The sequence below is a fragment of the Saccostrea cucullata genome, unplaced genomic scaffold (assembly GCF_032062105.1).
Source record: "Saccostrea cucullata isolate Sc308-1 unplaced genomic scaffold, CSIRO_AGI_Scuc_v1 ctg2538, whole genome shotgun sequence".
NCBI lineage: Eukaryota > Metazoa > Mollusca > Bivalvia > Ostreida > Ostreidae > Saccostrea > Saccostrea cuccullata.
The window spans coordinates 34,368-48,407 of NW_026936125.1; the positions used below are offsets into that span (position 1 = coordinate 34,368).

The 14,040-nt window shown below is 35.1% G+C and overlaps 1 protein-coding gene across 2 annotated transcripts; it reads left to right on the plus strand.

Annotated features, from left to right (window-relative positions):
- Positions 1-1,101: 1,101 nt before the first annotated feature.
- On the plus strand, positions 1,102-13,547 carry LOC134244832 (uncharacterized). Of its 2 annotated transcripts, none has more exons than XM_062727085.1 (9): positions 1,102-1,164; positions 6,661-6,743; positions 8,065-8,292; positions 8,638-8,672; positions 9,714-9,768; positions 10,244-10,308; positions 10,679-10,873; positions 11,326-11,563; positions 13,209-13,547. In XM_062727085.1, exons 2-9 carry the CDS (start codon positions 6,689-6,691, stop codon positions 13,508-13,510), a joined length of 1,173 nt encoding a protein of 390 aa, XP_062583069.1. In that variant the 5' UTR covers positions 1,102-1,164; positions 6,661-6,688; the 3' UTR covers positions 13,511-13,547. The 2 variants fall into 2 exon arrangements, with proteins under 2 accessions (XP_062583069.1, XP_062583070.1); XM_062727086.1 differs by lacking the exon at positions 1,102-1,164 and adding an exon at positions 4,605-4,609.
- The last annotated feature ends 493 nt before the right edge of the window (positions 13,548-14,040 follow it).

A 14,040-nucleotide genomic window follows, 5' to 3' on the forward strand; every position in this document is an offset into this window, starting at 1 on the left:
GCTCTACTCTTGTATCCAAAGGGAAGGGTCGAGATATATATATAATTATGTTTATTCATAATTCTTATCCACTCTGTTCTCTGCTTCACATATAAAAATACAGTGTATTTTTATATGTAAAGTAGAGAACAGAGTGGATAAGATGCCCCTGTGATCTGGCGTTACTTACTTCATTTAATTAAAAATAATATTATTAGGTATGAGTATATATTTTTTTTAATTAAAAGAAATAAGTAATGTAAGATGCCTATGATTATAGCTATCTTTTAGACAAAAACAAATCATGTCGTTAAAAATATTGTTCAATAAATGGCTAGGGCTTTAACTGGTCTATACTATCTATATAATTGGTTTTTATTCGCATTTAAAAATGAGTAAGAGTACATGTGCTGCTGTTTATACAATTATTGACGAATGTAGATTCCGTAAGTTGATATATGATATTTAAAAAAAATGTTTTTCACTTGTACTGTAAAATCTCCAGGAAAAGTAGCAGGCAAAACTATCTTGTTTCAAACCCTTAGGATGGAGTCAATGAAATATTCATGAAAAAGCAGCTTGATATTTTTTAACAAAAGAAATTTTTTAATATTTTTTTTTTTAGAAATAAAACACAGACGTCCTAACATAATCATGAGATTTCATTAAAATTTCTTTTTTAAGGTAATATTAAAAAACAAAACAAAACGTGAATTGACCAATCGTGAGGAGAATGCTAACTTTAGAATAATTGACTTCCCAGACACATGATATAGTTGACTGAGCGACCTTAATCGTGAATCTATTCTTCAAAAGTCATCCTTCAATATGATCGACGAATGCTGACTTTTAAGAAGAAATAAAAGATACATTTCTCTTCATAGCATAGAGTACAAACACCTACATTGTACAACTAAAATAGAACAAAGGTCGCCTGTATAATGGAGACAGCGACCTAAGGAAATTCACGCTTGATTACTCAGCCTTCGCCGTTCACGCTTGATTGCTCTTCCTTTGTGTTTTACACTTAATTGTCCCGCTTTTGTGTTTCACTCTCTATTCCTGTCATCTGTCATCCATTCATCACTACCTCAAATCAATCACATGACTGTCATGTGACTCCATATTCGTCTTAATTTCATTTTCCTTCTTTTTCACGGGATTTTTAACACGCCGATTTCAGAGGTAAGATTTATATAGGAATTGTCATATTATTTAACTTTGTCGGTTTTTAAATGGTTATCCTTCGACTAAGAATAAAATTAAATCTGTGACATTTTATACTATGATAAATAAAATACAATCTTTTTTTTATATTCGAATGACAGGACTCAAAAGGTTTTGATATGTAATGGTCTATTTTAGCTACTTGATACTTAGTAGACAATTGAAAATCTTAAGTTTTATTTTTGGTAATTTTAAAACAATCCTCCGATTGAGTAAATTTCGAAAATATCCTTATATAAATCACAATTCATTGGAATCGGTTTTAAAGAAAAGTTTGTATTTTCCTCAGAAAGTAATTATTTTCAAGGACAAAAGCGAATTTTCATATCCAAGGGGATAATAAGCATTAGCTGGAAAATACGAAGTGTGACCCTCCATCTCCCAATCAAATGTCGGAGTAATAAGTTACAAATTAATTTTACAACTTTACAAAGTACAAGAAATTAATAATTTTACAAATGACACAATTTGATTATATCGCCTGGTTCCCTTTTGCATTAAATTAATACATATAATTCCCTACGCCCAATCTTTGTTAAACCTCATTAAATCAGTAATATGTCACATAAATAACAATGTATTCTGAGGACATGAAACTGATACAAATCACGCTTTGAACCTTATCATCTTTTGATATATACTATAGACAGTTTATATTATTCTCATAAATTGTTCACACAATATAGAGAGGACATTACAGTGTACATTTAAAAAATTACAATTTACGGAAACCATCCATAAAACTCCTGGGTTGGATAAGAAATGAAGATTCAACACAGTTTTGTATGAAAAAAAATCTCTTGAAAGTTAAGAAAAAATGAAAGGGCATATTTTTTTACCTTAACAAGTAGAAGTTAAGTTGCAATAAAAATTTAAGTCAGTTTAGCTGTTATCATGTAAAGTACGTTATGTACGTGTGTTATACAAAAGGTAACAATTTAGGAAATAAAAAACATGCTTCATAATTTTTTTTTAGAGGGGATCTGAATTTAGGAACAAAGAAGTAAGCGTATCTATCTTCCTACTCTTTATATATCTCCCAAGTTATGCCAAAAAAGAAGTCTATCCTTTCTGCACAAAGTAAAGATTTCCGTATCACTTCGTTATACCGTATCTGATATGATAACACCACTCTCTCTCTCTCTCTCTCTCTCTCTCTCTCTCTCTCTCTCTCTCTCTCTCTCTCTCTCTCTCTCTCTCTCTCTCTCTCTCTCTCTCTCTGTCTCTCTCTCTCTTTCTCTCTCCCTTCAAAAAACGCTTATTTAGTTCCTTTTATAGGGATCTTTGATAATAATTTATCTATTCATGTACTCTTATTGAATGAATGGTGTTTATTTATAGAGCGGTATTTAATATGTCGGCCGTCTGACAACCAGAAACTATCATTGACGACTGACTCCCCTTTCTCTCTGTATTCTCTCTCTCTCTCTCTCTCTCTCTCTCTCTCTCTCTCTTATTTTTTCTCTCTCTCTCTCATTCTTTCTCTCTCTCTTTCTTCCTCTCTCCTCTTTTCTTTCTTCTCTCTCTCTCATTTCTTTTTTCTCTCATTCTTTCTTCTCTCTCATTCTTTCTTCTCTCTCTCAATCTTTCCTCCCTCTCTCTCTCTCCTATGTTGTCTCTCTAAAAAATAATTCTTCCTCCTCTCCTTCTTTACAAACCAATAAAGTAAAAAAAAACCTCTTACAAACCAAAAAAATAAATGTAAAAATGTGAAATTCGGGGGAATTGGCAATTTTTTTTTAAATTTTCAATACCAATTTCTTTTTCATACATTAGATGTACTTATATTTGACTTTACTGCAACAAAAAGTGGGGAGAGTAACAGCCCATACATATACATTTTTACTTTTAAAATTTAATGTAAGGCAGAAGTAAGATGGGGGGCTCCCTCTCTTGGCCTCTAAATCTAACTGTGACTGTGTATGTCTATCGTTCTTTCTCTTAATTCCTTTTCTCTCCTATCTTACTTCTACCTCTTATTCGCCCCCTCCCTTCCTTATCTCTCTTACTCGCTCTCCCACACACTTCCCCCTCTCTTCTATTTTCATACAACAATAAAAAATTGAATAAATCCAATGATTGGTTGAAATACTTTAGTAGTAACTAATAAAGATTACTTTTATTAGTCAATTTCCTTTTAATGATGAAACTGTTTTCTTGGCGTTATCCAGTCATACTGACTATTGTCATAATTCTCACCTTATATTTCGGACAATACCGCCTGTTGTCAACTTGTACGGCCGCTTCGCGTGTTTTATGTATACACGTGTTTTCAGGCACACGTAAAACACATGTAGCGATAAATATTTATCATTTGAACATATTTACTGCTTTCTTTATTACAAAAGAGTCAGAAACAAGCTGTTACAACTTACAGGTTCTTCTAGTGTTCCTTAAGAAACCTTTGTGTTAACACAATAATCTTACTTCTAATTTTTTTATTCATTCGCTGTTTTTTTTAATTTATTTCTGATTGTTGAATGAAATGTAAGAGAGATGAAGGTGGAAGGGGAAGTAAGTCACCGAAGGGTTGCTCCTCTAGCCAGTACATAAATATACAGTTACTGAAATTGTTTGAATAATAACACACTACATATACTCATATTAGCAAATTCCGCAAGTGCATTTAACTGGTGAGAGATAAGCTATGAAATGCAAGAAGAGTTTCATTTCCTGATCTTTCTATCAATTTACAGCCGCCCGCGCAGTGGTTACAACGTCAGTTCTAGAGTCGGGAAGTAAGGGCGTCGATCCTTACGTCGCCTGTTCGAATCCCACTTTGGGATGTGGAGACCTTTTTCTCGGATGAGATTGTATAAACCGAGGTCCCGTGTCGCAATAGGTGCTGGAGAGAAATAGATCCCCCCTGCTCAACCTCCGTAAGTGTCGAGGCTAGCTAGAAGATTTGAAGCTCTCCACCGGCAAATGATGGCTGAATCGACAGTGACTTAATTAGAATTCCTTTAAAAAGTTTTTTTCTCGACATAGGCGTCAGAATCGAGGGGGCGGGGGGGGGGGGCTTGCAAAGATAGACATAGTATAGGCATTTAAAATTGGGAGTTACCCTTTTTTGTTGGTTTAGCCCCCCCCCCCCTACTTTCAATTTGCTTCCGACGCCTATGCTCGAAATAAAATATTGAAAAATCTCAAGATTTTTATGTAGATCTTAACAAAAATGTAATTGAGAAAAACATTGACCTGATTAAAATATATTTAAAACAAAAGATTTACAAACTAAATAGTGAGCACTAGTGTAGAAGTTATCAATTAAATTGCTGTTTTTATGTTACCTAGGAAACAATGAGATGTACGCTAATGAGGAAAAACATTGTTTAAACAAAATAAAAACAGGCACTCTTTTGTCATCGGAGGTTGTTAAGGTGTTCAGAGGCCGCATTTCCGCGTAAATAAAAAGTCTCCTCGTATTAATTTTCAAAAAAGTTTGTTACTAAGTTTTATTTTGTTGATAATTGTTGTTCAAATTGAAAGACACAAGTAAAATATCAACACTTCCTTTGGCATCAGTCAGTCATTGCCTTTGAAATGCTTGTAAGGGGGAAAGCATATTGATATCCTTGCAAGTTTGTTAAAAGGATGATGTAAATTAAACGCTAAGCAATGGTTTGATTGTACATGAAATATTTAAAACAACTCCTCCTTTTTATAAATAACTACAATCAATGACCCCAAATACACAAAATAAAACAATACCTTAGCTTTAGTCTTGCACAAAGCCCAAAGTTAACACAAATCGCACTTTTTCCAGAATTATTCTAAAATATTAAAAAGCACGATATATATGCATTTCATTTAGGACAAATTTCATTTAAGATAATTATTCTAGAATAGCGTGATATACATTTCAATGATTCTATATATTGTTCAACGTGCAGTGCTTCTCGAGAATTTTTCTCTCATATGGAGAAGCCATCGATAACCAGAGGAGAGCTCCAAATTTTGTCCTATACTTAGCACTCAAAGACATTGAACTGGATCACTTCGTTACTTTGCGACTCTATGGCAGACACGTACTCTAACCAGTGCACAACGCAGGCGGCTCTATAGCAGACGCTCCAACCACTGCACCACACGGGCAACTTCATGGCAGACCTCTAACTACTGCACTTCGCGGGCGACTCTAAAGCAGACCCTCTAACCACTGCACCACGCGGGCACCTCTAAAGCAGACGCTCTAACCACTGCACAACGCAGGCGGCACTAAGGCAGACGCTCTAACCAGTGCACAACGCAGGCGGCTCTAAAGCAGACGCTCTAACCACTGCTCAACGCAGACGGCTCTAAAGCAGACGCTCTAACCACTGCACAACGCAGGTAGCTCTATAGCAGACGCTCTAACCACTGCAGCAGTCGGACGACTCTAAAGCAGACGCTCTAACCACTGCACCACCAGGGCACCTCTAAAGCAGAGGCTCTAACCACTGCACAACGCAGGCGGCTCTAAAGCAGACGCTCTAACCACTGCACAACGCAGGCGGCTCTAAAGCAGACGCTCTTACCACTGCACTTCGCGGGCGACTCTAAAGCAGACCCTCTAACCACTGCACCACGCGGGCACCTCTAAAGCAGACGCTCTAACCACTGCACAACGCAGGCGGCTCTAAAGCAGACGCTCTAACCACTGCACAACGCAGGCGGCTCTAAAGCAGACGCTCTAACCACTGCACCACGCAGGCAGCTCTAGAGCAGACCCTCTTACCACTGTACCACGCGGGCACCTCTAAAGCAGACGCTCTAACCACTGCACCACGCGGGCACCTCTAAAGCAGACGCTTTAACCACTGCACCACGCGGGCGGCTCTATAATAGACGCTCTAACCACTGCACCACGCGCGGCTCTAACAGCAGACGCTCTAACCACTGCAGCTCTAAAGAGCAGACGCTCTAGGATCAATCTTCTACAGAGAGTGCACTCCTGATCAGTTAAATTACGTACCACTGTCAAACGACAAAACGGGCACCTCTATAAGCAGACACTCTAACCACTGCACAACGTTGGCAGCACTAAGGCAGACGCTCTAACCACTGCACAACGCAGGCGGCTCTAAAGCAGACGCTCTAACCACTGCACAACGCAGGCGGCTCTAAAGCAGACGCTCTAACCACTGCACAACGCAGGCGGCTCTAAAGCAGACGCTCTAACCACTGCACATCGCAGGCGAGACACTTTAACCACTGTGTCACGCGGGCGACTTTAGAGCAGACGCTCTAACCGCTGCGCCACGCAGGCGACTCTAGAGCAGACGCTTTATCCACTGCGCCGCGCGGGCGACATAAACTTGTTAAAGAAAAGACAAGAATAGAATAACCTCCCTCTCTTTATGTCACATCATCTTGTTTACATAAAAATACATTGGTTTTAATTTTTCTTCTTTCAAAGAAAATCACTGAAATCCTCTTCCTGGCATTTAATAATTTACTTATTTACTTTTGTAGAAATACCCAATGCATTTTTTTCAACGTAATGTCAAGAGGCCTTCCGATTGTAGCAGTATCCCTACTGTGTTGGATTGTTACAGGTAAAATGAATAAAAGCCCACCTTCCAAATGGTTAAAATTAATGTAAAACACAGAAAAGGGGAGGGGTCTATAACTTTTGAATTTGTTGTAAATCGAAGCTTTGACACTGTTGTGGCGACTGTCGATTATCCTTTGCTGAATATACGACTCTGGTTATTTTGGTTTCACATTTAATAAACAAGCACATAAACAAAACAATACAAATACATGATGAGACTGAAAAGAAAAGCAATGAAAAAATGCCACATTGGAAAATTTGCACATACCTGTAAATCAAATAAGTACAAAGCTGACAAATTATCTATATATATCTAACTTCATATACTAGTTTTCTAACTCCGGACCTATTTATACAGATTTACTATTATGATAACAAACACTGAATGAAACAGAAGACCTGACTCTAGTTCTTTTACCTTATATATCACAATCTTATTATTCTTATCAATCTGTATCATCTTAAAATCTGTTTTCCTAACTTTACCTTTCACCTTCTGTAAACATAAATAACTAAAATCTCTATTAAAACCTATTTACTTAAACGATCTACATCTCTGTATCTGACATCAACTTGATCTTCTGCTAAACTTACTTACTCTTTCTAAAAATACACTAAAGATAATCAAAGGGATAAAAACGGAAACGGACTAAAAATACACTATAAACTCTGACCTGACAAAAACGGACAAATAAACAATTACACTTATGATATAAAAAACAAATTCAAACTATAACACTACATATCAGTATTTCAAAAAGAAAATAGAAAAATATTGAAACATTGTTAATATTGTGACACATTCACTACAACTGTAAGGATTTTTTTTTCTGAAGCAAAGACTTCCTCTTCCGTAAAAAGGAGGACAATTCAGTTCTCTAGAATACTTAACATTAATAATTTAATTCTAGATGTAACGCGTCATTTGATTGGATAAAGAATTCATTTTATATCCTCTAACATAAGCTGCCTACGTCACACGAAAAATCGTCTAGACTGAAATTAAATGATACAGAATGAAGCATATTTCAACTTATTTTATACGCTATATCAAAACGTAGGATTACGCGCAAATTGCCTGAAGTTATGAATTAGTATTTAACATAGGTTAAAAAAAGCTTGATTCCTTAAATCTTATCATTGAAATTGTATCATATTTACCGTGGCTCATTGACGTGAATTGAAGTACATGAAACGTTATATAATTAAATGAAACTATATACAATGTGAAAACATAAAATTGTGAGAGTGGAAATGTCTTAAAGTTAAAAGCATAATCTAGAAAACATTAATACCTTTATATGATTTATATCATTTGAAAGTTTTGATCACCATTAATTCGGAACCTTTGACATGTTCCCCTGGAATTTCCGGATCCGAGGTTTTGAGATGCTCCCCGGGATTTGTCAATGTGAGTGGCTGGTGTTTCTCTTTCCACAAGGAACCGACGTCCATGTTGAATTCCAGTGACTTCTGTCACCAGCAGGGAGCTCACATGGTCGTCCTAGACTCGGAGGAAAAAGAAAAAGTTCTCACCAAATATATTGAAAGTAAGAGAACAGGAGTGAATGTAAGTTTAAAAAAATTCCGGAAAACGAAGATTTTTATTTATTAATTTCTGACTGCCGGAGTCGAGACGTCGTTATACAATAAAGTAAATTAATTAAAAACTATTTATCTTACAACCTGAACCGTATAATAGTATCTACGTTTAAAATCTAATTCATGTAAGCATTCCTTTTGAATTACTTACTGCTGAGACGATAACATGCATGAAATTGCGCTGTAGATCTAAGGTTACATAACCATCATATACATATGGAGAGGAAAATTGCTTAGAAATTACTTATAGCCAAGTTTATACTGGAAATAAAATAATTTTTTTTTCGCTTCAGAGATGAATTTTTTCAACATATATCAAGAAAGAAATGTAAGTATGAGAGAGAGAGAGAGAGAGAGAGAGAGAGAGAGAGAGAGAGAGAGACAGAGAGAGAGACAGAGAGAGAGACAGAGAGAGAAGGCTGACCTTGAATATATTTTAAGGATAAACGTGTTTTTCATTAAATCTTCAGAAATGCTTTTGTTCTGAATTCACCAGCTGCAGAAATGTAGCCCTCTTATTAAGAAAATTCAAAAGTACATCGAATGCTGTACACTACAAGGATCTGTGGTTCTCTGGTTTTTCTGTTCAACTTTTGCTTTATCTCTGCCACAATCTTCTAACAGGCTAATCATTCTACCACATTAACAGAAATGTATTATATTACCAGGGACTTTATCATATTTACTGGAACTCGTTTTCATGAACAGGAACTCTATTACAATAAATGGAACTCTATTACAATAACAGGAACTCAATCATATTAACAGGAACTACAGTACAATTACAGGAACTATATCATATTAAAAGGAACTCTATTATAATAACAGAAACTCTATTACATCAACAGGAACTCTATTACAATGAAAGGAATTCCATTACACGAACTCTATTACATGAACAGGAAGTCTATTACAATAACAGGAACTATATTACAATTACAGGGACTCTATCACATTAACAGGAACTAAATTACATTAACAGGAACTCTATCACATTAACAGAAACTCTGTTGCAATAAAAGGAACTCTATTACACGATCAGGAAGTCTATTACATTAACAGGATTTCTATTACATTAAAAAGAACTCTAATACAACTACAAGAACTCTATTACAATAACAGGGACTCTATTAGATTAACAGAAACTGTAATAAAATACTTTATAACAGGAACGCTATTACATTAAAAGAGACTCTATCACAATAACAAAAACTCCATTACATTAAAGGGAACTCTATTATAATATATGGAACTCTATTACATCAACGGAAACTTTATTACAATAATAGGAGCTCTATTACATGAACAGGAACTCTATTACATTCATTGGAACTCTATTAAATTAATTGGAACCCTATTACATTAACAGGAACTCTATAAGATTGCTCAGAGGGAATGGGACATTGAGGCCGAGAAGAAGAGGTGTAAGTATTAAGGTTAACTAACTATCTGACAAGAGAGATAACTCTTACTATAATGAGTGTTTGTTTGTTGCTGATTTTCTTTAAGAAAAGGATCAAATGAAATGACCATATCTGTCAGTTTGTACATATTTTAATCAAGAATAAGATTTTTTATCAGAAATTTTTTTAAAGGGAAAAGGAAATACAGATAAAAATGGATCAGAAACTAGTAAAATGCCTTATTTACATGTAATGATAAGTTTGATAAAAGTCTACCTCTCAAATGAAGACAGTGATAATACACATTTAAATTGTTAGAGTGCTTCCATGGATAGACACTTTAAACGTTTGTTATGCTAAAAAGATATTGTTTTAACCAGGTTTGGTTTTTTTTTAATATATTGTCTTATAAAGTTTTAAATTCATTTTATATCAGGGGAAAATATGCTTGCAAAGTAAGGACAATATTCTAAGTGTATTTATTTTCTCTCCTCAGTTTGTGCAGATTTCATTAAGCATGGTGTACAAAGTTCTAAATATAAACACATTCCTAATGCAAAGGTATGTACAGCCACATGAAAAAAATGCGTCGTTTAGGGTTTGTTTCACGATACATATTAGAATGCCAAAAACGTCGTATCTTAAATATCTGTACAGGCGATACTTCAACACAAAAATACACTAAACTGGTTTGTAGACTAAAGGTCTCTGATAGGTGGCATAAGGAACTCTTTAATGTGCAGTGTTTAGAGCTTCCTTAATGCTAGACCTCCACCATTAAGTTTCCCTTAAGTAGAGTTTGACTGACCTTGTTGTTGTCTAAATGTTATATTAGTAGTTAGATGAATCATGTAAGAAGTTAATATTATACTTAAAATTATGTGTCCTTGACCTCTGTTTCGTGTCCTTGACATTATCTTGTACATGTAAGATTCCTCTAGGTTCCCTGCCTCACCAGAGAGCTAATCTGACCACGCCCGCAGGATTCGCCATCAAATCTTCGTCACTTCCGGGAGCGGGGATGGGCGCATGGGCGGAGACCTTTGTTCCAAAGTTCACGATCCTCGGTGTATATGAAGGACTTATTCACACTGTAGACAAGAAGGATGATTTCTATTCATGGCAGGTAAAATCACACAAAGAATCAAACAAAATGAAAACGAATCGCAGTTGCATATTTTAATTACATATTTCTAGTTCCCTGCCGTTGAAACCAGATGGACTAAAAATTTCCTCTGCTTTCGTTCCTCCATGTCCGCCTGTTTATCCGTTTGACTAGCTTCTGTGTATGTTGCTTGACTTTGATGAGTTATAGATGAATTTTTATTTTTGATCCACTTCAGTGATTTCTGATAAAATTTTCAATTTTAGAGGAAACCAGATTACACGGTAGGGGACTAGTATTGCTAATGTAACACTCTCACAACGCTTTATTTTTTAAATTCTTTTAATCCCTAAATATTCATTACCTTAAAGTTATTTTGATCAACATGGATCTGATTGCATCAAGTATAAAATATACAACATATTCTGAACTAAAATTCATTCTTAACCATTAGGATCTTATTGTTTTCAAAGGTAGATAAACAGGGGACTAATGGTACTTACAACATAGATGCAGAAGATCCGGCCTGTAGTAACTGGTTACGATTCGTTAATTCTCCCGCCAAATATCAACAGGAAAATGTTGTTCCTATCACGTGCGAGGGCATCATCTTCTATATGACGTCACGTGACGTAGAGCCGGGTGAAGAGCTTCTGGTCTGGTATGGTGACGGATATGGGAGGTTTTTAGGCGTAAACCGCATACATCCGGGTAATTAAACAATACATTTTATGGTTAAATGTTTCCATCCGGGTATTTAAACAATCTACTTATCAGATAACTTGGCCATATACAATGTGGTCATTAAAACATTTTTATGTCGTATTTTTGTCGTGTCCGTCCCTCTGTCTGTCGGTCTGTCTCTCTCTCTCTCTTTGTGTGTCTCTCTGCTGTCTCTCTCTCTCTCTCTCTGTCTCTTTTGATTTAGTGTGACTATCTCTGTGTATTTTTTTGTGACAGACCTTTTTAGGGTACCAATAAACATTTTGACCTTGACCTATGAGTTTGATCTAGTTTTATAAAAATCCAAACTTTTACTTTGGCCATATCTTTGAACAGATTGTTATAATTTACATATAATTCACATATATATATTTTTGTTAAGACATTTCATTGGATACCAAAAACTTTGACCTTGGAGATTTTAGTACTTGCGAAAAACTTTAACCTTGGCCATAACGTTTACGAAACCTTTGTGACAAGACCTTTCATTCGATATTAAAAATCCTTGACTCTTTGACTTGACCTTGGAGTTTGACACATTTTTACACAAAAAATCCAAACTTTTTTTGACCTTAACAATATAGCTACTAGGAATATCATATTTTAAATATCAATTCTTTGTGACAAGAGCTTTCCATTGAAAGAACTTCCAAACTTTTGACTTAGAAATTGCCGCATTTACAAGAAAACTTTCATTGGACTTTTGAATTGGTTTAGGTCTTTCAAACTTCACTTATATAGTCATTTGAGAAAACATTTAACTTTTTGTTTCTACATGCTTTTTAGCTCACTTGAGCCGAAGGCTCAAGTGAGCTTTCATTGGATATCAACACTTTTAACACTTTATTGACCTTGGTTTTTGACCTACTTTTACAAACGGAGTTACCTTTAAAAAACCTTGGCCGTAACTTTGAACAGGTGGTGCAAGGGTTTTCCATGTCATATTTGAGATACTTTAGGTACCAACATATTTGATCTGCATTTGAGAAAGCTTAACCTTCGCTATGTTGCCATTGGGGGCATCAGTGTTTCACAAACACATCTTGTTATTGCACTGTTGTTTAAGGCGTAAACCCCATAACCTGGGTATATGTAAACAATTAATTCATAACATGCTTTCATTTTTATCAATGCATACAATAGCAAAAAAATATTTTTTTTCAAATTTCTCTACAATTTGTAATTGATCAAAAAATTGATACTCTTTCATAAAAAATATGTAGATTATAACACCTTTGATAAAAAGTTATTTAGATTTTTTTTTTTGCTTTCTACAAATCTGATTTTAAACTTTAAATAAAACACTGCACATTAAATCTGGAAAATATATTTCTGCAGTGTATTAAAATTGTTAATTTCTAATTTCACCCATAAACATTATATTCCTTTGTTATTCAAATTGAAATAAAGTTTGGCTTAGGTTTGCTTATGCTCGTTAGAAAATATTCTATTGTTACACATACCACGACGCAAAAAAGAGAATACTTTCCCTTCAAATGTCTACTGAATTTGGATACAGCGGATCAAATTTTATAATTTTTAGAGCATTCAGGATGTAAAGCAACAACTCATATTGTATCAGTGGTGTTTCAAATTTGAAGATGATATAATTTTTTCTTGTCCTTTTCTGCAGAAGTTGATCTCAACGGTTCATTTGCATTTCGTGCCAATGTTTTGACATTTGACGACAATGAAAGACTCATTTTTGATAATTGGACACCAGTGACGTATCAGAACTGGAATCCTAACGATGAGGGCGAGACAGCAGTTGACCCAATCTTTGGCCTCCTTTTGACTTATCATAACGACGGAAGATGGCGCTGGGTGACTGAGAGAAACTACACGTACTATACAGGAGAAGACGGACTAAAACTCCCCTTTATTTGTGAGGATTCTCCATTTTATTTGGAGCATGAAGAGTGTTCTGTTACATAATGATTCATTCTCTTTTAATTAAAATAAACATTTGCAACCATTATCTTTTGTTATATAATTTCATTAAGCATGGTGTATAAAGTTCTAAATCATTAAATGGAGTATTCTTAAGTTAACGTCGGATCGTATATTCGTCTCCTCGGAAGTCATCTAGATTTATCCTCGGATCGTATATTCCTCTCCTCGGAAGAGATTTAGATTTATCCTCGGATTGTATATTCGTCTCCTCGGAAGTGATCTAGGTTTATCCTCATGTTTTAAATAAACTATGAATAGCATGTACACAAAGACAGACAGTGCATTATATTGTTTCGTTATTTTCCCAAGGAAACTTACTGGGGTCTTTTCTGACCATAGAAACAAACATTTTAGCACAAAGTGTTTTCTTTCTTAAATTTCTATCCGTAATCCAAAAAATAAGGGGCAAATATATTTTCCTAGGACGGTCGGTCAAGTTGTCTGTTTGTTTGCTATTTTTTTTCCTGATTTATCTGTAAGTGGTAAATCAATTAGCCCTGACTACAGCCTTT

What these genes read in the sequence shown, in the direction of transcription:
- LOC134244832 (XM_062727085.1), top strand. Translation starts at nt 6,689, where the DNA reads ATGTCAAGAGGCCTTCCGATTGTAGCAGTATCCCTACTGTGTTGGATT. An exon ending in ACATATATCAAGAAAGAAAT is followed by an intron (nt 8,673 to 9,713) that starts GTAAGTATGAGA and finishes TTACATTAACAG; the next exon opens with GAACTCTATAAGATTGCTCA. An exon ending in TGAGGCCGAGAAGAAGAGGT is followed by an intron (nt 9,769 to 10,243) that starts GTAAGTATTAAG and finishes TTCTCTCCTCAG; the next exon opens with TTTGTGCAGATTTCATTAAG.